This window comes from Thunnus thynnus, chromosome 15 (genome assembly GCF_963924715.1).
Source record: "Thunnus thynnus chromosome 15, fThuThy2.1, whole genome shotgun sequence".
Lineage (NCBI taxonomy): Eukaryota > Metazoa > Chordata > Actinopteri > Scombriformes > Scombridae > Thunnus > Thunnus thynnus.
In genome coordinates, this window is record NC_089531.1 from 25,826,729 (window position 1) to 25,849,132 (window position 22,404).

Sequence of the window (22,404 nt, forward strand, 5' to 3'; positions counted from 1 at the left end):
CCACAGTCACCTGACCTCAACCCCATTGAACATTTATGGGGGCACTTGAAGACTGAGAAAGCTGAGCATTCTGTGACATCACATTGTTGTCAGATCATGCTGGGATAACATGGGTCATCAGCTTTTGCATAAACTTGAGGCGCTCATGCCAGCTTGAGTGCATGCTGTCATTAAAAAGGGGGACATACCAAATACTAAGATATTCTATTTGTGTATATATATAGATATATAGATATATATAGATACATATATATTTATTTATATATCCTTTGTTGTTCGCACTTAAGTGTGAAATCCCCACCCATGGAGCCAGGTTTACAAAACTAGAGATCCCCCTCTTCTCTCTTTCTCCTCATGGCTGCTGCTGGAGCAGCTCTCTGCTGCTCAGCTGTCTGCTCTCTGGTGTGGCCTGCTCACAGCAGACATACACAGAACTCTTTTCTTTATGGCAGAAGACGCGAGAGCCTGCCTAAGACTCAGTAACAAAGTTATCTAGTGCCAGCAATTACCACACAAGTCTGCTGGCTGATTTAACAAGTACAGGAGCCACAAAGCAGCATTACCACCAAACTTTGGTCCAGACAGCGAATGTATTCAAGACACCACATGGTCTGGCCTTTTGTCTCTCTGGTTCTCTTTGTCATATTGTCTGCACGCCATGTGCTCAGTCACCAGGTAACTTAAGCCATCTTTTCCCTAACTCCAGGGTGGTGCCCCATTATTATTAATTCTTAATAATTTTATTGATTTTAATAATTAATAATTGCAGCAGGATAATGACCCCATCATTAATTATTGCTGATAGCCAAACTTGTAGCCAAGGCCCAACAATATATATATGAATAAGATGAGATACTTGTATTAACAGCTAATGGATGCGTCTTTTCATGTCTCCTAGCAACAGTATAAAACATTCAGACAAAACTGCCCATATAAATATGTTAATATGTGTCCAACTAAAACCTTGTAAAGACTGGGAGGCAGAAATCCACCACCAGTAGATCAGAATGAAAACAGGAAAGGAAGGAGTGAAAGAAGAAAGGTTTGAGTGAGGGAATAGAGAGAAGGAAAAGAAGTTAAGGATGGAATAGAGACAGATGGATAGAGGAAAGAAGGAATCAGCAAGAAGGAGGAAGTGTAGAAGGAATAAAATCGCAAGAGATAAATTGAGTGATAGCTCAGTTGTCCTCCTGGCGTAAAGCTTTCATGACTGATGATATATTTGTTCTTTTTTCTTTTTCTTGTTGGCCATGTCCGAGTTTTCATGGCAGCTTTGTGTTTAGGGGCCATTCCAGGACACAAGGCTGGGCAGTGGTTGTGTGCTCATAGAAAAAAGTCATTTCTGTTTAAATTTAATTCTGTACCCACACAAAACAAGTCTTAGAATAATCACCTAACACTGCATCTTATTGCTTTCATTATGATTAATAAAATCAGCATGGATCCTTCAGAGTTTATGTCTATTTCAGTTTAAATTTGTCTTAATTTTACATTAAGATCAATTAAATTAAATGTCAACAAATGGCCTTTTATCAGCCTTAGAAAAAGCTGTTGGGTTGAACTAATTGGTGTAATGAAAGGTTAGTTCATCATATGGCTTTAGTTCCTTGCTCCTTTCAGTTTAGTTTGTATCTTTAAAGCTACATTACTAGATTTTTAGGCCATTTGGAGGCAACAGAGCTAGCTGTAAACATGTTGACATCACTTTGTAAAGTTGGTATGGCTAACATGTCAGCAGAAAGATCTCCCCATCCAGCAAACATGGTGCAAAATTAGCATTAATTTAAAGTCTCTGGTGTATTTGGTTGTTAAACTGCTAAATGCTCCACTATGTTCCCCAACTAATTGCTAACTTTATGTGTCTTGTCTATGGTGCTGGAGAGGTAGTGTACATGGTGTTTCAGAGCTTCGTCAGTTAAAAACACTTGCCTGCTATGGATAGATACACAAAAATGTTCTGTTGAGCTGATAGGAACTGCAGAGGGACACCATTCACATTACACATAATAATATGATCCATTATTAATGTAAAAGCATTGATAGTGCAATTTTAAGGAAAAGGAAAATACATTTTGAACAAAAACAGCTTTAGAATGGGTGATTATAATGAATGACGTTGTTTGTATGCAGGGGGACTGCCATCAAAAGACAAGGTAATGTGATCAAGAATCAAGAAACTTATTGTACAGGCAATAATGGAAATTGGTCTTTCGCCGACATATAGCTCACATAGAGATACAATCACCAACAGCCTCTATCATTTACTGAAGTGGTGAAGAGCACTGGCATCGCCAACCAGAGCAGCTGCAACCTAGAAAACCCATGTAAATGAATGTGGATTATAGGATTTCAGGATTAGGGCTGATTGAGTGATTGATGGTTACAGTACAAACAGCACTCATACTTCACCAAAAATGAATATGTACAGTATAATCAATACATTAAAATATGTCTGAGAAAGTATGTCCCAATGAATTAGATAAGTTGATTTAGTACAGTCAAGCATCCGGCACTGTTGTAGTTGTTGAGCATCTGTGGCCATGGCCAACCACCGCCAGTAGTTTTTGCTGTGCGTCTGGCTCCGTTGTCACTAGTTGGCCCTTTAGCTATTTGGGCATGTTAAAATAGTAGTGAAGGCAGTCAGTGATAGAGCACCATCTGACTGACTATTCAGCCTAATGAATCAATTATTCCACTCATATGGCACAATCTCTTCTTACTGTTCACTTTTACATTTTCATGGGCAAATAATAACACAGCAAGGCAAAGCAAACCAAAAAGGTGTTATTCAGGGCAAATCACAACACCATTTAAATAGATTCACAGCATTATGAGAACTGATAGGGTAGTTTGTTTTGTTTGTCTTTCGGCATCACTTCTGGGATTACAAATTCTGACAACTCACTAATTACTTCCTCTTGCGCAGAACTGTCAGTGGTCAGCTGGCTGTTGGCTGTAGAATGTGTGGTGTGTTCAATTGCAACTTTACTAAAGGCAAAACACTTGATTACTTTGTCGGCGGATAGTTTCTCGAGGCCAGCTTGGTGTGTCAGGTAAGTAATCAAATCCATAAACTAAAACTAGGACAAAAACAATTTTTTTTACCGTCTGTCCCCTGCTTTTCACCGAACTCCCTGCCCACACAAAAGCACAGCACATTATTAGCCTGACAGCTGGAACACAATGTCCAGATGAGCAAAAAAAAAAAAAAAAAAAAAGATGCTTTACACTTCATACTGTTCCTCAAATTAAATCACCTCATCTCCAAGTGTCAACTGTAAACAAGAAGAAGAACAATTGAAGGCAGGATGAAAGGCAGCATGGATAAAAGATTGCCCTGAATCCTCCTTTGAAAACTTTGCCTACATCACCTTGTTGTATGATAGAAGAGTAGGAGAGAGACACTTTTGAAATTTGCACGTTAAATCTGCCTTCATCTAACACGTTTGTTTGCAGTTCGTCTTTCTTGGCAACCACTTTATTAACACTGTACTTTCAACAGCTTGACAGGACCCAACATTCATTTCTGAATAAACAGTGAAATAATGCTCACGCCATACAAATCAGTGTGACAGTAATGAGAGGGCTCAGGTATTCTGACAGCATCTTTTGTACTTAGCCATTTTAATGCCTCCCAATTTGTCAGGATGGATCCAACATAATTCCTAAAGCAGCAGGTGTCAATTGAGTTCATTTTGAAACCGTTTTGCAAGCTTAAGCTCCATGAAAAGGAATATAATATGTGGTGGATGTGGTGTGAGGGACAATCTGTGAAGGGCAAACATTGTATCGATTCAGTTTTAGATTATGCGCCATAACCACAGTGCATGCTGTGATGCACAAAATGTTCTGTTTTCCTCCCTTGCTGTATTCCTTCTTCCTTGATGTGTCTATTCTGCTGTCTCCCAAAAATGATGCATAATGGTAAAAGTTTTACTTTTCTAGGGAACAATTTCCACTCATTTTTCAGTTGGATTCACAGTTTTACAGAACTTTTTTACCTGTGAGTGCCATTGTTTTCAAATTGGTCATGGCTAAATTCCATGTCCATCACTGCCAACTCCATTGGTTGGGTCTGTCAAGGTTATGGACTCAGTTGCACATAGAGTGAGGACCAACAGCAAGGAGTTTACACCATCTTATGGGCTCTCAAAAATTCCCTGACCCACTGATGTGAGTTGCAAAGGCTGCAAAAAGGTTGTTAAAGCTGCTTTTTCGAGAATTAGTCTGTTTTGGTCACACGGAGTTGCACCAAGCCATAAACATGTGCACTTTCACTGCATCCTCACAGCAGCTGCATTATATTACAAGATTTCCACTGGCGAACCAGCAGGAGGCTTTTATTGTGAAACACCTATAGGAAATGAAATTAGTTTGGCACTGCTAACGAAGTTCTGCTAACTCTGACATTCTTCAATAAAAGCTGGCCAGCACAACAAGATATGGATGTATTCTGCACTATTTTGTCAACTGATCAGTTTTAAGTATTACAGGGAGGAATAGTACAGCAAAAACAGCTGCATGGAAGTACAAAATATGCACATATGTTTCTTTGGCTTATACTACAGTCATTAGAGCAGTAAGGGATATATTTGGGGTTGTACTATGGCTGGTATATATTCAAGTATACTTCAAACCACCCCACATTGAAAATTCTGGTTGCAAAAGTACTGTAAATGGTGAATAGTGTTGATTGGTCGACATGTTACAAATGGCGTTACTTCAGTTGACATGATAAACAGCAATCACATTACACTGATTAGTGAATCAGACATAATAATAATAATAATAATAATAATAATAATAATAATAATAATAGGCAATTATATGTTTGGAGGAAAACGGTTAACAAGAGGCCAATCTCAGACTGAATCAAGAGTGGTAACAAAATCACAAGGCGATAACTAATGTCTACTATATGTTTTTTTGTTTTTTTTAAAGTTTATGGCCTTCAACTTTGAGCAGGTCCTGAAGTGATGTTGCTATCGTTCTCCTGATTCTTTTCAAGATTTTCACCATTTGAGGGAAAAAAAAGAACTCAGTGCAGTAAGAGACCCCCCGGAGATTTCTATATTCACTGTGAGACTTATTCTCAGACAACTTTATAGACACTACTGGGAAGAGGTGAGACTAGAGCTTCAAATACCCGTAATGACAGCACAAACAATACAAACATTTTCAAAGACAGCTTTATCAAATTATGTTGTGAAATGATTACTGATAGACCACAGACAGACATGTCAACAGTTTTATGAATAATTTAGATTCTTCTGCCTCGCAAGAAGCCAGCAGCAAATAAGTGAAACATAAACACTATGGTTAAAAATAGATCTTGTAGACTCGAGACTGAGCAACTGATATTCATCTTTCTTCATGAAATTTAATATTTACAAGTTTAAAAGTAAGCAATTTAAAACGTATCCATCTCTTTTTGTGACTTTGCAAAAATCATTGCAAGCACTGCTACAACACTTTTTCCATGGGCATGGAACGTTCCTTCCATGTTCACTGGAAGTTTTTATTGGACCTTAAAGACAATCCACAAATATTTCACTATCCACAAACATGTTGGTTTTTTTTTATTTGTGTTGTGTAAAGTCATATCAACATAAATACAGAGTGATTTGCAAATATGCATAACTTACTCTGGTAAGATTTACACATTTGCGGATCCATTTGTACATGTTTTGCATACTTGTGGATCGCTTCCTGTTGGTTTGTGGGCTACATGACAGTTGTGACATTCCTCCTATTTGTTTCTGGATTTTTGTCCAATTTGTAGCCCAGCAGATCAGTAGAAAGAATCCACAAATGTGAGGTGCAGTTACTAGCTGCAGCAGCAGGTGGCGACATTCCCTCACATGGGCTGATGGAAATACGGGCTAAAACTAGTCTACCTAGCATCCGCATTCATACAACAGGAGATAACAAGCAGTAGGACAGCAGTCTGGCTTCTACAATTAAAAAAATAAAATAAAATAAAATAAAAAAATAAAAAATAAAAAATAAAACAATAAAGAAGTGTTCGCGCTCGAATCGTGCACACACCCACCCGACTGCTGCTTCGACCACAGACTCATCCTCAACTTTTCCCTAATAAACATAAAATACACTTCAGTGCACTTGAAATGTGAAAGAACAGAAATAAGTGCATTTAAAGCACACTATTACTTTTTCTATTAAATCTAAATATGAAACAAGTGGATTTACATTGTTTAATGCACTGTCTTCAAGTGTACTTTAATCAAGTTATATATAAATACTCTTATAATAAGTACATTAATATGCAGTACCTTTATTGTAGTACTAAGCAGTACATATCAAATTGTACAGTTTTCATTAAAGACTGGTAAGTTTAATTTATGGTTCTGATCAAGAAGGCATGAATATCAGATTACCAGAAACTAGTGATATAATATAGTTCTACTAATAATAAAAAAAATGATAGTTTTTCCTACAGTACATTTACAGCTTACAGATGTAAGCATACTGTTTGTCTATAGGACCCCATATTTAACCCAGTCAGGTCACCAGCATGTACTGTAATTTAAATGTAACTTTGTCGACCGCCGTTCAAACTTGTTCTGTTAAACACCCACATTCCAAAACCTAAAACGAATTGCAGTACAGCTGCAGTACAAAACTCGTTTAGTTTCAATCTTTTTATCTATCGGCACCAACAGTCTTAACAGCTTTTCTCACACATTCTACAGAGGGCAGCTTTGTTTAAAATGTAAGTGGTTCTGTTTGAAGACATTGTGACAAAAAAAAAAAAAAAAAACATGGCTCAGTCATGTCCAATGGATGCAAGCGATTATTCTTGACCTCTCGTGACTCATTATTTATTAATGATTTAATATTTATTAATGATATTTATTGTGTTTTTTTTTTTTTTAATTTTACCCTGCCTCATCATATGTCCCCTACTGATGCCAATCTCTCAGGCAGTGTTATAAGCAGCCATAATTAGCCTTACCTGGTCACTTCATTATGACTCAGAGGAAGAGGCAGAAACATTGTCAATGCTAAATGATGAGAGAAAAGATGAAGGCTTTAATAAAACATTTGAGCTACGTATCTAATGATACCACCAAAAGGTACAACCAATCTCTCAGAGAGGCTTTTGAAAAAAGAAACCAATCCAATTCGGAGACATGGCTCCTGTGGGGAATGTAATGAGGATAAAACAGGAAAGATCCAACCTAAAAGAAAATGTCTTTTCTCACTACAGTCCTAAAGAGTGTATTTAATATTTGCAAATAATTAACAAGACTTAAAAAAACAACACTTATATCATTTGATGATATCAGAGACACAATATCTAGAGCTCTTCTAATTACTCTCTCAATTTTAGTCCCCTTTTGATTAAACTCCATTTTGCCGTGGCTTCAGCAAATAAAAAACACACACACACAATCACACACATATGTTGAACACCACCACTAGTATTAGAGTCATCAAAGGCACAAATTCATTATCAGTGAAAATGTAATTTGCTCCATGAAGTAGGGATGCAAATTTTAAGCAAAGTTGGGGTTTTTTGTTTGTTTGTTTTTTTAAAATCAATAGTCGGCCATGTTAACAATTAATGGTTAATCATTTAAATCCGTGTAGGGGAGAATTAGAGATTTCTTTTTAAACACACTATACATGTTAGAAAATAATTGCTGAAAACATGTTAAAAGACTGAACTATGTAGAACTGAATTGTGGAGTTAGAGCATTGTACTGTTTTTCAGCATTTCTGTGTTGAGGATTTTTTGGGTGGGCCTGAAATGGTGCCTCTATAACAGAGGGGTTACCACCATGACCCCTCCCCCACTATATCAATGTTAGTGCTCAAGGATTTATTTTAAACCCAACTGAAGTGTCCATTGATGGGTGGAGCCACCAGCAGCTTCAGCACCGGCTGTGCAGCTGGGAGGTCCCCAGCCAGAAGGAGAGGCTTTTGCTTCAAGGGTGACAGGCAGGACTTTTCAGCAGAGGGGTGAGTAACGTTAAGTGCACCAAACTCCAATGATTAGATGATTAGTTTACAAGCAAACAATCACCAGTCAATTAAGTTACATTTGTACTGAGATAAGTCCACATTTACCTACAAAATAGGTGCTGAATTAAACAGTGGCTCCTAATGTTACTTTATTTTAAAAATATCATCCATGTTGCTTACCTTACACCTACAAACAAGCCCTGTTTTGAAATTGTGTATTTTTATACGGGAGTTTGATATGAGCGTTGTTAACTCAGAGGCAGTTCAGTTGGTCTGTACTTTCAGTGCAGTTCAGTGGACACGCCCCCATCGTTTCAGAGCAGAGAATACTGCTTATTTTTCCACGATTTTGAAACCTAATTTTATATACTTGGCAATTTTTTTTAATCATTCAAATTTGTCTGGGTGGTTAATTACATATTTTTCTGTGGTGTGTCAAACATGTATTTATTACTGCTTACATGGACTTTAACAATGTATGAAATACGCTGGACGTTTTCTATTATAAAACCATGTTAACCATTGACATGACCTATGTTCGACACAAAATCAGAGTAGGTTACATTAGTAATTAGTTCAAAGAACAGATAAAGTAAACATTTTACTCGAATGATAAATTAAATAACACAAAATAATGACAATTTAAAATTACGGAGCTCCCACTCTGGTCTGCTGTCGTCTATCCAACAACTAGTCGGACAAAATCCAAAGTATTAAACACAGCAAACAGCTGAATACTGTCCAGCTTCATTAGAGGATATAAATAGATCAGATTAGATGTGGTGGACATATTTGACAATTAACTAACATTTAATCAAAAATTGCAGTAACCTTCAACAGTAAATAACCCATAACATTATAGTATGAATGTAAAACAGGTTACCCCACAACAGACATCAGTTTGACTGGTTTTATATAAAATAATCTGCAGACCTGATCTACATGATGGAGTGATGATTTGTTCTGTGTTGTTCACTGTAGCTAATTAGTTAGTCCAGCTGCCAGAAACAGCTGAAACAGATGCACAAATATTGTCACTCCAACTTTATCTTTATCTAGCTTTATCTTTTAACATTTACAGCCACCACTAAAATGAATTTATATTCAGAGCAGGAAGTGTTGTTTATACAATTCATCACTTTTGTGTTTGTGTTAGTTGGAAATGTGTAATCAGAGTCCTACTTCACCGGCAATTTCAAATAAAGTCAAATTCAAGAAAGTTCTGAAATTTCATTCATGAATGGTGGATCACCTCAATAAACACTGGGCAGAGCAGGAATGTGTGTACTTTTGATTTTCAATGAAATTAAGAACTTTATTTTTAATGTAATTTATATTTTAACCACACACACATTTCATTAAAAAAAGAATAATTTAAAAAAGTCATGCATCTTAAAATCAAATAAGATCAAAATCTACATGGGTGTACCACAAGGCTCAATACTGGGCCCTTTGCCTAAGAGGTTGGGTGCTGGGTTGCTTTTAAGTTGAGATGAAATGAAAAATGCCTTTTTAACCCTTTTATCACATCCTCAGTCATATTGTGTACCTATTTAACAATATATGCCAAAAAATACAAAAAAGATCAATTTATTTATTCTTGTATCAAAATCGAATCATGTTTTCTTCCTGAAAAACAAAATATGACATGTGTTTATGTAGGCTTGAAACAACCAGTTTCAACCAATATCATGACATCGACCCATCAATCAATCAATCTTCAACTTTTAGCAGCACAGATTAATTATGACACGCCCACTTTTCAACATTCAAATCCAATTCCTCCCAACATCATGTCCCACCTGTCTATCCAGTTTCATTAAGAAATACGTCACGATACAGAAGTTAGATACTCTCAAAATGCTGTTTCATCTAGACTTCAACTTGAACTTAAAAGCCGAACCAGGTGTGGAGGCAGAATAATTTTTTATGTGTGTAGTCACTGTGATGAATGCTCACAGTGCCTGCATGTGGTCACTGATCAAAGTAATCTCTAGTCATTTCTATGGCTTTCCAGGCTTCCCTCATGTGTACATGAGCCCTGCTTAGAACAGAGATTGTTGTTGTTAACTGTAGCAATAAAAGTCCTTTCCTGCCCAACTCCACACGCACAAACTCAAATACACATTAAAGTGGACTTATTCCACTAGAGCAACCTACAAAAACCTTTCTGAAATTTTTAATATCACACTGCAGACAGGAGTGGAGACAATCAAAAGAGGGCACCCATACTGCAGCAGGCAACACTCTGTGCCCAAAATGTTACAAAGTAAATATGAAATTGTATTTTATTGGAGCAAAAAACACTGCTCAAGGACTCAGCTTACAAGGTAATTTTTTCAGTGAGAAAACACTTAGAATATTGCTTGCTATGGATCTAAGAAGTAGTCATTTCATTATTTGGAAGCATTTCTGCCCTTTGATGTATGTACTGTAAGGATGTAGGTGTTGATGTTATTCCAGCAGGACTGTTTCTAAGAACCCTTGTATTAGCAGCACCCTAAACACAGCTGCAGAAATCCCTTTGCTGATGTTTAATATTTTATACTCTAAGCTTCCTTCATCTTGTTCATACCTCGTCTCCTTCTAAACCCCCTTCCCTCTATTCTCATGCTCTGTAGCCAACCAAGGATTACACTGGCCTCTATTGTGTGGCCAGTGGACCGTCTGGCTCACACTGCTTCAGTAAAAACCCTATCTCCTGGCTGCACAGGATTTCTGGTCAGAGCACAATGTTGCACTCCCGCCAAGAAAAAGCTGGCTTTGTTGTGCATTGCATACTATTAAGCACAAGGTATAATGCTGCAATCACCAAAGGACAGGGTGGCTGTTTCTAGATGTTTTTGAAGCTTGGGTATGAAGCTGGAAGCACCTCACAGGGTTTAAATTCTATAATGAAAAAGTAAGTGTAATACTGCTACTTTTAAAGCTTCTTTCTGAGTGTTCATTATGAACTGACCTTGATCGGACAGGAAGTCCAGCATGGTCTGCAGCAGGAAGGACAGGTGGCGTACAGACAGGCCAGGGTTGCCCATGCGACGGGAGGCGTACACCAGTTCATGTAGGAGACGCATCTGAACAGCGGCCCAGCCTCGGTGGGTACCTGACAGAGAGATGACACATAGTGAAATTCACATTCGCAAGGCTGACAAGGCTCATTGCTGACATCTAATGTTACACAGCTATCAAGTCAGATTACAACAGACGCATTCAATCCTAACTGAAGCATCACACTGTGCAAATGACTGTCCTAATACAGATGATTTAAAGACGCATATTAAGTTCAGGAAAAATCTAAACTGATTTGGAATTACTGTGATGCTGATATGTGAGAGAGAGCAACTTATAGAGAAATGTTCTTATGTTTTGTTTTCTTAGAACTATCCTACCACACTGTTCTTCATCTTTTAACACGTTTCATCCCACTCACTGTTTATATTTGTAAATCTATTTATTAGAAAAACCAACCAATGAGGCCCAAAAACCCAAAAAAAAGCATCGACTCTGGTTGAACAGTTTTAAATAAAAATTAAACAAGTTACACTGTTTACTATATCATTTGTAATCAGTGATGTCAAGGTCATAATTTGTTGTGTTTTTTTTAATTGATTGAGGATTGTTAACACATATAATATTTGATCAAATTATTACACTTTAAACACATACATGAAGAATGCAAGAATCAATTCTGTAATTGGTCTCACAGTAACAAGTGGTTGCATATAGATGGTAGATTGTAACCCCTGGGATGCAGTTGAAAGCCCCAGAAAAAACTAGTATGTGGAGATTACTTCTTTAAATTCTGAAATTGCTTCATAATACTATAATGCTAATAACAATAAACAACAACAATAAAAATAATAATAATAATAATAATAATAATAATAATAATAATAATAATAATAATAATAATAATACAGTACATTTAACTAGGGCTGGGCAATAATATCATTTATCAACTTTTACTTAAGTCATATTGTGGCAATATGATAATATTGCTTTATTGTTTTACAAAATTCAGCTGTTAAAATTTTTAAAAAATTGTTAAAAATGGGTTGAAATTATTGTTTCACATACAGTATGAGGAATTGTCTGATGTAATAAATACATATATAAATGCATAAATACAGAGATCATTGCACTGAATAGCAATGAGACTCTTTTATACAGTTTGAGATTTTTTCCAACATGTGCATATCTTAATATTTTTGTTCATTTTGTTCATTTAATGCTAGCCATATCCCTGAGCCCTAACTTCAGCAAAAATGTTCTGTAAGTACACCTTCACAATAATTAATGTATTCCATGACAATAATTAATACGTGAGACAGACAGCGCAACAAGTGTGTCACAAACCTTCATGAGTCTGTACTTGGCATGCTTGAGACGCTTCGCACAGAAAAGGGCACACAAATCAGATCAAACTCGAGTGTTTTCATCCGAGCCATCTCTAAAATTGAAGTATCCCCGTTGCAGTATATCACATGTGCTTCAGTGCGGTACTAACTTAGGCGGTGCAGTTTGCTCTGCAGAGCTCCGCAAGACATCTTAATAGCATTCTAGCCTGACACCAACTGTTACATAAGACCCTCAGCCCCCTACCAGATCCCCTGCTCCACTCCCAGCTGTCGACTGTTGACTCACTGAGTGGGAAAGAAAACTAGAAGAAAGATGTGCTGGGGAGGCCTGGGGACCAGAGGGAGAGAGGGAGGATATTTGGTAAACACTCTGATGTTTCCTCAGCTTAAATACCACTTCCAATAACGTCAAATCACGCCCATGATGCTTTTCAGTTATCAGCATTTTTCTACCATGGTTATTGTTCATTCTGACTTCTGCCATCTGAACAAACCGTAAATGCAATTCCTTCATAAGCGATTTTTTTTTTTCTGTCGTGAAACTGCACCCACTAAGCGGTCTAAAAATAGCTGACTTCCACCTGTCTGCCAAAACCAGTGCTTATCTGCAGGACAGTAATCCAAAGGACACTTAGGATTTTCTGAGGATGTCGCTCTCGCTCGTACACATAAAATGACTTCATTTGTGGTATTTTCAGACCTGAACTGGAGGTGTCTGGCAATCCAATTAACACACCACCAAGATAATGAGTGTACTGTTATGCAAAACCTGACTCAAAAGGCACTGTAGCTTTGGACCACCTCTGATGAAACTGGGGGAATTTTCTACTGCGTAGGGTGATGAGATGTCACACACTTACCGTTATTCTCCATAATAATAAACATGTAAATTATTAAGAGAAAAGAAACTTTCTGGGACAGCTTGACCACAGTGGAGAACGGGGGTATACATAAGAGGAAGAAAGACAGAAAATGACAGAGTGTCCCCATTTCTGGTAACAGAGGGGAATAGTGAAAAAGGGCCTCTGAGCCACTTAAAAAAACATTTCCTCCACTGTATCTCAGAGCTCTGCAGCCTTATTGGAATGCACCATTGATCCCCATTTTCTTTCTCACTTCAACTTTCCTCTCCAGCTTATTGCTTGATAAACTCCCACCTGATCCCTTCTGCCAGAAGACTTACAATCGCCATTCCCTGCTTTCCCAGCAGCCCTGTGGGGACTCAGAGTGGATAACCAGGCCTCAGCAGGACTTGGATGTAGCTGATATGTCAGTATGTACAGATTATGTTACAGAACCTACAGCCTCAGTGGTACAATCACGAAGGCTGTTCATGCTTTTTTTTAAAACTTTTTTTAATACAAAGGCTTAACTTCATTCAGTTTATATAATGAGGGTAATTTGTTTACAGTAAGCCAACTAGATTTTTAATGTCAATATGCAGAGGAGGATTATGTTTATAGCTGCATAAGTGTAGTAGAGACATTTGTATTGAAAGATGACACACGCTCTTTAGCATGCGAGAGAAATAACTTTCAAAAGTGCCTTGAAAATGTACCTTGACTGAATGGAAGGGCTGAAATCAATCACTTCTTCCAGTTGTGTTAGAGATTTAGCTAGAGACTAAACAATAAATAACCAGAGTACAGCATTTGCTCATAATGCAGCATAATTTGGGATTTGTCCATGTACTGTAAAATTACATATGAGGTTTAAGTAATCTATAGTAATGGTCGCAGAAGATATGTAAAATGGAGAACTCGTAAGTCACACCAGCAGAAGCACACGAGCCTTGTTTAAGAAAATTGAGCTTTCTGTGTAAAATCATGTTTAACATTAAGTGAATGAAAGGGTGATCAGCAAAATCCTCGTAGGTGAGACCGAGGTCTTGATTTTAATATTGAAATGTAAAAGTTGTAGTGAGATGAATAATACATATTCATAGATACATTTTAAAAAAAGTTTTGTACAACTATTATTTATATTACTTAATATGTTCACAAGGGGTATTAATAGTTAGTGCTATAGGTGTGAAGCATACATCAAAAATCTACAGCCCTTCACAGTTAAAGTGCAAACATTTTATCTCTTTCAACCTGCAGCTTGTTAATATTCACAGTTTATAAAAAGGAGACGAGACCAGCGATTAAGAGCGTATTTGAGAACTAGAAATACCACCTTGTGGTTGTACGCCTCTGCCAACCAGTCAAGTTGCAATTTACATTCATGTCTGTCTAGACTCGTAATATTTATAGTGAAGACTTTGAAAGAATTTAATAAAAAAGGTATTAAGTGTATTTTGTGGCGAAATGGAAGTTATCACTATATTGACATGTATGATTCCAGTGAATAATTCAGCCCTGGCTCTTCATCATTCATCTTAAGATCGTTTTCTCAGCTACAGTGGTAAGTAAACCTCCCTAGTCAAGTATATTTGGAAAACTATTCCTTTTGTTGTTGTCTAGCTGTTATCCATTGTCTTTCCCCTTGCCTCAGCTTTGTTGTTCTTATTCTGCTGTTTATCTATTAGTGTGTAAGTTGATCGAGAGAAACAAAAAAATAGTTAAATTCCTTGTATTTGTAACATCCACATCCTTCAGATGTTACAAATTCTAAAGCGTGGATGCTTCACGCATCTTCAACTCAGCAGCACAGAAGATCTATATAATCACCACAATTTCAAGGTGGGCACCCAAGATTAGTTTCACCAATTCACTATCCGACCAAATGTGAAATATGGTCACAATCTCCCCTTTTGTTCCCGAGATATGGTGTTGAATAATGGCCAGAAAAGCCTTTTTGCAGAACATTATGATGACACAGTGAAGTTGACCTTCGACCCTTCGATATAAAATGTCATCTCTTCATCATTTTATCCTATTAGACATTTGTGCGAAACTTTGTCATAATTAGGGTGTGAATTATTAAGTTATGGCCAAAAACATGTTTTGTGAGGCCACATTTGAAGAAATGATAAAAAAAAATCCTTCCACAGTGTCCCTTGAATAACAGTCATAAGAGAAAATATGAATATCCCAGAGCTTTTCTGTTCACTGTGAGCACTATCTTTTGTGTTGCCAACGTTTGCCATTGAGTGGGTCCGATGAGCAAGGGTCAAGAGTCTGTAGAACCGAGAGGCTTACCATGAGGACCTTACAAAAGCCTGGGTCAGTTCTCAATTGTGCCCCTTTTTGAGCAAAGTGGTGGCTTGAATACAGAACACCCTGAAGAAGAACTCTTGAAAAGACAGCAAAGCTTGAGGTGGAATGAAGTGATGCTATTAATTTCCTTGATCTATTAAATATGTGTTTACACTGCTACCAGTCATATATTCCAGATCATGCGCGAGGGTGCTGCTCTCAGTATTTGAGAAAAGATTAATTCAGTGAGATTTATTTCTTTTCAGTCATGTATAAACAGCGCTACTTGACTTGTGACCCTTCAAAAAATAAATAAATCAAACTAAGTTAGAACAAAACTATTATTCAGATTGTTGTTATGGCAGCCTGACACTGCTCACTTTTCTACTTCTTTGATGCCTCTGTTGAAGTTAGACATTGGTTGCTGTATAATGAACAAAAAAACATCTCTTCAGGTTCAGATCTAAGACTAGACCAAAAAACGATTTTCATTATGGAACTTATTATTTGTATTACATAAGCCAATGACAGTTTTACACAGTTTTATTGAAAACTTGGAGCACTGAAAATGCTGCAAAATGTGATGACATGGTAAACCTGCTGCTATAGAGAAAAGCATATTAAATTCACAGTGTAGGCACAATAAAAGCCTTAATGAAAAATTCAATACATCATCTTCCTTCAAATAATGGATATACAGTATATGTACTCCATCATCATCTCTTGGCTTTATGCTTTTGTATTTCCATCTATGTGTTCTAACTTTTACTGTTGCTTTGTTTACATTTTTGCTTTGAATATGTGGTACTTAGGTGGATAAATTTCCCTCCGCTGTATCAAGTCTACAGTGAGAACGACACATTATGTTCATGTTTTACGATCCTGATAAAGTTAATGTTGAACTATTGCACAGTAATGGCTGTTATTTGGTCCCTGTGCTGTAGCTTCTGTTCTTTCAACAGTTCAGAGATGTTTAACCTTGAGTGCCCTGAGAAGAGCTGAAATGATAAGTTGATGAATTGATTGATCGACAGAAAGTTAATCAGCAACTATTTTGATAACCGCTTTTCTCACTTTAGTAGATTATCAAGCAAAACGTCCAAAAAATATATCACTGTAAATTGAATATCTTTGGTTATTGGACTATTGTTCAGTTAAGACTGGCAATTTGAAGACGTCGCCTTGGGCTCTGGGAAATTATGATGAGAATATTTCACAATTTTCTGACATTTATAGACTACGGATAATGAAAAATCATTAGTTTCAGCTCTGGAACACACTGTGTTTAATATGTAAGATGTGAATAGCTTGTAGATGTATCTACAAAAAATAAACATGCTGATCCATTCCTATGCCAGACTAAAACACTTCACACCATAAGTGTGAAAATGAGTGATCATGGCCACAGTTCTTTCAAATATAATGATAGAACCTATTATTTCTAAGTTTTCAATACTCCAAGACTACCCTCAAGTGTCCGAGCCTACCTTTGCTGAAGTCTTTGGGATCGAGGGAAAGACTGTATCCAGGCAAGGTCTCCAGCAGCAGCTTGTAGCAGGCCCTCCAGCCAGGCTCCGGGATGGTGGGGGCTACACACTGCATGGCTGCAACTCTCTTAAAAAAAGCTGACTTGCGATGGAAGCCGATCAGTTCGTACAGCTCAGACAGGATACTGTAGCGCTGGATCTTCTCCTCCTCTGATAGCTGCAGTTATGGAAACAACATATCTGTCTTTACATTAGGTTGTGACATCCTGCTAAGTGAATTATGGATTAGAAAAATTCCATTAGACTAAGCTGCAGTTACAATTACACAACCTGGCGTGGCCTTCATGCAATAATTAGTATATTATAATTAATTTCAAGAATAATCAATAATAAAGATTTCAATTGAAGATAAAAAGGCTGAACCACTACTTCAGAAATTTCATTGGCTATATAGGTCACATGAGGAAACAGACGCATTTAGAAGAAAAAAAAAAAAGAAAACTGTGTCGTATTAATAATAAAGAGCCAGGACAGTGTGGCCGTCTAAAGTCAGACAATGATACAAGTGATTTCTGTTTTGATGTGTTTTTTCTCTCAAAGTAAGATATCCTGTCAACCTGATTTAACTGTACACTATACTGCCAGAGTTCATATTAATCATCCAGTGAAGCAGAGAAAGCTTTTATGTCCCAGTCAGATAGCGTACCTGTCCCAGGTTGATGTAAACAGCATTCTGCAGGAACTCAGAGGCCTCCCTGGCTCTCTTCTGAATGGCCAGCACCCTGACCGCCTTCACGCAGGCCTCAAGCTCGATCACGCCTGCGTTCTTATACTGCAGGAGATAAGAGGAAGAGCGGGAAAAGGCTCGGCGTTAATGAACAATGAATAGTCGATGAGGGTCGCCTTGACTTCTACAACCCACCTCATAATCAGAGGGAATGTTTTTTCATTAACACATGACCACCCTCATCAGTCACTGCAGAGCTCCGCTCCAGACGTGGGATGACAGACAAGTTTGATAACTCGGATCCCCTTGTCGCTGGTTTTTCCCGGGATTCCCAGCCACTACTGCGTTTGTGCTTCTACTGGAAACCTGATCTACAGCTGCTGAGGCTTCACATCCGTGCGCAAGTGAGTGCATTTTTTATCTTGCCGTCCCTCAACTTCCCTCCACTTCCACTCTCATTGTCTCCTTATTAAAATTCAATTAATATCTGAATGGCTATGTGTTGAGATGTAATTTAATTCTGAATGAACTAGTTACAGGTAAAAGGGCTGAGGGAGGTCAGTGCAAAAAGGCAATTATAATAATGAAGATAAAGCACAGGATTGCTCCTGAATAGTTAGGTGGCATAATGAACCTATTCAGTTTCCCCTAAGCATTAGGGATACTGTAATACTATTCTTTGTGACTTTGTACAAGTGCAGTGGTCAAAAGAAAGCACTGCCACAATATGAACATACTAATCCATGAACAGATACATTTTGTCTGTCTGATACTGCTTTACAAAAAAGGTATAACTGACTAATAAAGTTCTATTTCCGGAGAGTAAACCTGCTCTTGTGCTTGTTTGTGAGCACTGGCCCCATGTAGCATTCAGTAATAAACAGTTGCTGTCAGCATGTACTGTTCATCACCATAACCAAATCAAATACTGCCCCCTGGTGAGCTGAATAAATATCACTACACGTGTAGTTCATTTTCTGCCTACCAGAGGTGGTTTTGTAGCAACCGCAACCTACCTAAACACTGCCATGTAAGACTTAATCTGATAACCGCAGGACTATGCATTACTAATTACATCATGTACAAGCGGTCAAAGGTGCAACCAAAGTTCTTTTTGACAAGATCCTCTGAGACCGCTCTATGTGACACTGATCTTGATTTCTTCTGAATCCAATTCAAGTTTCTTGTGACCAATTTCAGGGCTCTGCATAGTCTTTTTAGAGGTCCACTGATCTGGGCTTGTTGGTTGTTTCCCACTCAAGACCTAAAACTAAAAGGAGACTGTGCCTTTGAGGTTGCTGCTGTTTGGACTTAAAGGATAGGTTCACATTTCTTATGGTACAATATATTTTAAAATAACGCTAACATGCAAAGAGTTATTATTAGTCGCAGTGATTGTTCCTCCTCCATATTGGCCACAAAGCAATTTCAGTGTCAGCCTCAAGATGACTGTGTCATCTTTAATCAGCAGCTTTAATCCAACAACAGTGATTGAACTGTAGTTTCTGTTCAATACCTTGCCATAGTATGAGATGGCCTCTTTGTATTTCTCGATAATGTCCTCCTGACTCAGGCAGTTCTTCGCTCGTCCAATCTCGGTGCTGGTGTCGGCACTAATGCCATTGGCTGTGAGGGCTCCTAAACTCAAAAAAAAAGGAAGACATGTGATTAGTTTAAGAAAGACACCGGAATGACCATCCATCAGTGTGTCCCGCCACTGATAAAATAAAAAAGGAAAGGAAACGACAGGAGTGACGACAAGAGGAAGGGGAAACTTAAATCCACCACTTACTCTTTAAAGACACCTCTCTGGCTACCACTGCCACATGCATACTGATACACACACACACACATTAAATAATACACAGATATACAGCGTTTAAATGTTGGTGAACAGATCAAATTATTAATGATGCACAACTGTGTGGAATGGGTTTTTATTTCTAGCTCTGGTGCCCCAGATTATCCTGTTTGTAGTTGCACTTTTTCCTCTCCAAATTAAACCTAAAAGAACTTGTCCTGCTCTGCATTCAATAAGCAGTGTTGTGACTATTCTGGGGTCTTTGGAATAGAACAATGTTTACAGCTAACGTCCCAGGCAGAGTTAAACTTGTACCTGAAATATTTCAAAAGCAACTGCAAGGTGCATCTCTCGGCCAAATCTGATTAGAATACAAATACCAATTGAGAGTGCATTGCTTAGCAACGGGGCTGTGTCCATAGCAACACTGTGCTGCTGTCACTATGACTAACGAGTGAATAAGGAGATGACGCATTGCACTTTTTCTTGGCCAAATTGCACACGTAACATGACCAAATGAAAACACATCAGGCAATGATGATTTGCACGGAATGATCTGAATTAAGTACGATTCCAAGTTACAGATTATTAATACACTATGTGATTTATTTTCTTCCCAGGATATGACAGTGAGAGGTTAAGCAACAGTGAGCATTCATCAAGCGGGAAATGTAGGTAAGCACCTATGGTGCACTGTCTGCCACCTACTGGTGCTACCAGAGATACGTAACCTTGTGTTCAAAGAGGTAACTATATGAGGAGCAATTTCAAAATATTTTTGATAGGGTTAACTGATTTTTGTGGGGTAATCAAGAGTAAATCGTGAGTTGTTAGAATAATGGGACGGCAATAATTAAGGGATGGAAGCAACTGAGAGTGGCCATTTACAGTCTTCAGTCATGTAGTCGTGTGATACTGATCACCAAAAATGTGGCTGTGAGAAAGAGCAAGTACATTAGGGGGAAAAAAGGTGATGGTAAACCAACACAGGAGAACACTACCTGTCAAAAGAGGAAAAAACATCAGTTGATTTTCAAAATAAAATAAACCATAGGAATCAGAGCGCAGATGATACAGGATGAAAAATGACATCAAACACAGGGCAAATGTGACCTCAAGCAAACAGGCAGATTGTTGTCTACAAGAGCTATGTTGGTTAGACATACCATACCTGGGTCAATGAGAACCTCCTGAGCCCCTACAGACAGAGAGAAAGAATGCAGATTCACTCCATGACGCAAGGCGCAATGTTAGCAGTGTTAGTCCCAACAGTCTGCTTATAGGCTGCTGCTGCTGCTCTGCTATAAACTACACTTATCAAGAGCCATAATAAACTCTGGCGATGCAACTCAACTTTTTCACCAAAACAAAGTTCAAACAGTTGTACAATGATGTAAAACTCATAAAAATATCTTTAAAAGAGGTTGTACAGTATATTTATTATGTCAGGGTACCTGCAGGGTTCAGTATCACATTTGTTTCAGGGTCATACCAGCTAATGGATACAAGTATGATGGAAAACCAGTAGGGACAATATGACCCATAATTACTTATTACTGTATCACATTTTTTCACTACTTGACCACAGTAATTCCTAATGATAATTAATTTCATTAACAAGACCTGAACCTGGATAAGTGGGAGAAAATAAATGGATGGATTAACCAATTAAAAATGATTAATTCATTTAAGTTCATCTAAGTTTTTGCTAAAAACGACACTTGCTTCCTACATGTAGCTACTACAGCTGGCAGTAGTGACAGTGTTTGTACAGGTCTCATGGTGCTGACTGAAACATCACAATAAAAGGATCGAACAGCTTCCTGCCACACATTCTGCTGTCTAAACAATCTCCTGACAGGCAGCAACCACATACAAAAACATTTCATAAATAACATTACTGCCTACAGCAGGCAAGAAACTGCATTAACATTTGTAAATGAAACTCAAAACATTTTAATGACATTTTTTTGAGGAAACTAAATTCAGTGCTTTTTGAGATTTTTTAAGACTTTGTATTTGGTGGATGAGAGGTACTTTTTTTTTTTTTTAGACAAATTAATTTACTTCAAGACTGAAATAAATAAATATTTAATTGATTAGTCAAATCAACATTAAATGAATAAATGACCGTTTTGATAAAAAAAAATATTATTTAAAGTGATTTATCACATAAAAATACCAAATATATGATGGTTGAAACTTCAGAAATAGAATTATTTGCTTTCCATCATTTCATACAACTGAAAATTCAGTTTTGAATTTATAAGCTTAACAATAAAAAATATCCGTAGATTAATTGGTACTTAAATAATCACTAGTTGCAACCAAAATCACTTGATTCTCGGATATCATAAATGCACTTTATCACCATTTCCATTCAAGCTGAGACAAGATGATGCTCTGCTGATTAGCCATTCAAGATTTATTTCAACATTGAGTGAAGACACACACAAGGCCGTGTTAATACAAAACACCATGTTAATAGCATGTTAATAAAAGAGTTGAAACAGATTCAATCTTGTTAAGTTCGAATTAAAATTAGCATTCATCAGGATAAATAAGAGAAGCTTCAGAAGTTTAGGAAGCTGACGTACACTGCACACAAAGGAAGCTTAGCTGAGCAAAGCTTAGCAATGACACTCTCACTCTATCACAACTCACTCACAGTCAACTATTATCCCATCCAGACCTCTGGCTCTGTCGGTCTGGTCGCAGAGTGATGTACTCACCTGGTCTGTGGCGTTTCCCTGCATCTGCTGGCTGGGAGATACTCGGCTTGCGTCCCGCTGTCTTCCCTGCTGTGCCTCCTGGGTAGTGAAAGATGACCGACGCTGAACACAAACCCTCCAACGCAGCTGAAAAACAAAAACACAGCAATAATTAAATACATACTTTCTTT

At 37.6% G+C, this 22,404-nt stretch overlaps 1 protein-coding gene across 6 annotated transcripts in view; it reads right to left on the reverse strand.

Moving 5' to 3' along the window:
* Window positions 1-22,404, reverse strand: part of trappc9 (trafficking protein particle complex subunit 9) — a 213,826-nt gene that overhangs the window by 184,032 nt on the left and 7,390 nt on the right. For 5 of the 6 annotated variants that reach the window (XM_067611537.1, XM_067611536.1, XM_067611538.1 and 2 more), the window contains exons 4-9: window positions 22,235-22,360; window positions 20,674-20,700; window positions 19,218-19,339; window positions 17,681-17,806; window positions 16,975-17,191; window positions 10,949-11,092 (exon numbers count right to left, since the gene is read on the reverse strand). In XM_067611537.1, the coding sequence (XP_067467638.1) occupies window positions 10,949-11,092; window positions 16,975-17,191; window positions 17,681-17,806; window positions 19,218-19,339; window positions 20,674-20,700; window positions 22,235-22,360 (762 nt within the window). The remainder of the gene's footprint in view (window positions 1-10,948; window positions 11,093-16,974; window positions 17,192-17,680; window positions 17,807-19,217; window positions 19,340-20,673; window positions 20,701-22,234; window positions 22,361-22,404) is intronic. The other variant, XM_067611539.1, reaches the window with a different exon arrangement.